This window comes from Lolium rigidum, chromosome 1, assembly GCF_022539505.1.
Source record: "Lolium rigidum isolate FL_2022 chromosome 1, APGP_CSIRO_Lrig_0.1, whole genome shotgun sequence".
Lineage (NCBI taxonomy): Eukaryota > Viridiplantae > Streptophyta > Magnoliopsida > Poales > Poaceae > Lolium > Lolium rigidum.
In genome coordinates, this window is record NC_061508.1 from 222953931 (window position 1) to 222955302 (window position 1372).

General features: G+C 48.0%; 1 protein-coding gene across 1 annotated transcript; it reads right to left on the reverse strand.

Annotated features, from left to right (window-relative positions):
- Positions 1–597: 597 nt before the first annotated feature.
- On the reverse strand, positions 598–885 carry LOC124655326 (auxin-induced protein 15A-like). Its single transcript, XM_047194244.1, has one exon. It carries the CDS (start codon positions 883–885, stop codon positions 598–600), a length of 288 nt encoding a protein of 95 aa, XP_047050200.1.
- Positions 886–1372: the final 487 nt, after the last annotated feature.

Genomic DNA, 1372 nt, shown 5'->3' on the forward strand with positions numbered 1-1372 from the left:
AGATAGACTATCACTTTGTTCGTGAGAGAGTTAGTAGTAAACTTCTTGACATAAAGTTCCTTTCCACCAAGGATCAGGTAGCTGATGGTTTTACTAAAGCTTTAGCTGTTAAGAGTTTAGATGAGTTTAAGCGTAATCTCAACCTCTCTCGAGGTTTAGATTAAGGGATGGTGTTAAACATCATGTAATACAAGAGTTTGTAAGTGCTACGTGTGGGGCTTTTCCACACCTATACAAACACGCACCCCGGCCCAGGAAGAGGGTACGGTTCCAACCCTAGCAAATTAACAACATGAACTACCAGTGCCATCTTCTACCCGAACAACAATTAATCCTTAGCTAAATAGAAATGTACTGAGACGGTCAGCAAATTAGCATCGATTTCAGGAAAATAGAAATGTGACCAGACGTGAACATCGGAATTTTCTTATCCCTTCGATCATAATTTACAGGGTTCAAGCAAAAGGCAATACTCAGCTAGAGACAAATGTATGCATTCATCCTAAAACAATCTATTAATCACTAATCAGCTAATCATATCAATGGCTGGACCGGCCGATGCATGCGCCGGCGCCGGTGTGGTCAGCTGAGCTGCAGCTAGTGGTGATCCACGGCTGCGGAGCCGACGATGTCGGCGAAGTCGCCTTCCGAACAAGGGATGGTGAGGCCGCCGGCGGCAGGGTGGTCAAAGCCGAACTCTTCCTCCACCCTCTTGAGCAGCACCAGGAAGGACGGGTTCCTCAGGTACGCCGTCGGGATCACGAACCGCTTCCGCTGCTCCCCGACGTACACCGCGAAGTGCCCTCTCGGCACGTCAGCCGCGGACGATGACCGGCTCCTCGCCATGTGCAGCCTCGACATGAGGTGGTACAGCTTCCCCGCCATTGATCTCCTTCAGTTCACACTACGAGAAGACTGAGCTGATGGTTTGGTGTTGTTTCAGTTGCAGGAGAATGATCAGCTAGCTCCGTATTTATAGCTCGTCATCGATCAGCGTGGAGATAGTACTGCTATATAGGAGCCAACCTTTAGGCAATCAAGCAGCTGTGGGAGTGTGGGGTGAGCTGATCTGGTCAGTAGTGGCATATGGCATGCGCTGCAACTAGTTGTGTGGCCGTTTCTCCTTGCTAAGCTGGAGCTGGACATGGCACATGATGAGCGTACTGCTCCTATACGTATCTGAATATCTATCGATCTAATCAAATTAGGATACAGTAGTAGTACTATATTTGAATTCTGAATATCTATCTGTCTGTTTCTCAAAAAAAAAAATATCTATCTGTCTAATCAAGTTATGATACTATATATCCCAGTGCTGCAGAGATGAATGGGCGGGCCAGTGTGTCGCGAGGCGGCGCGCGGCACGAGTGCA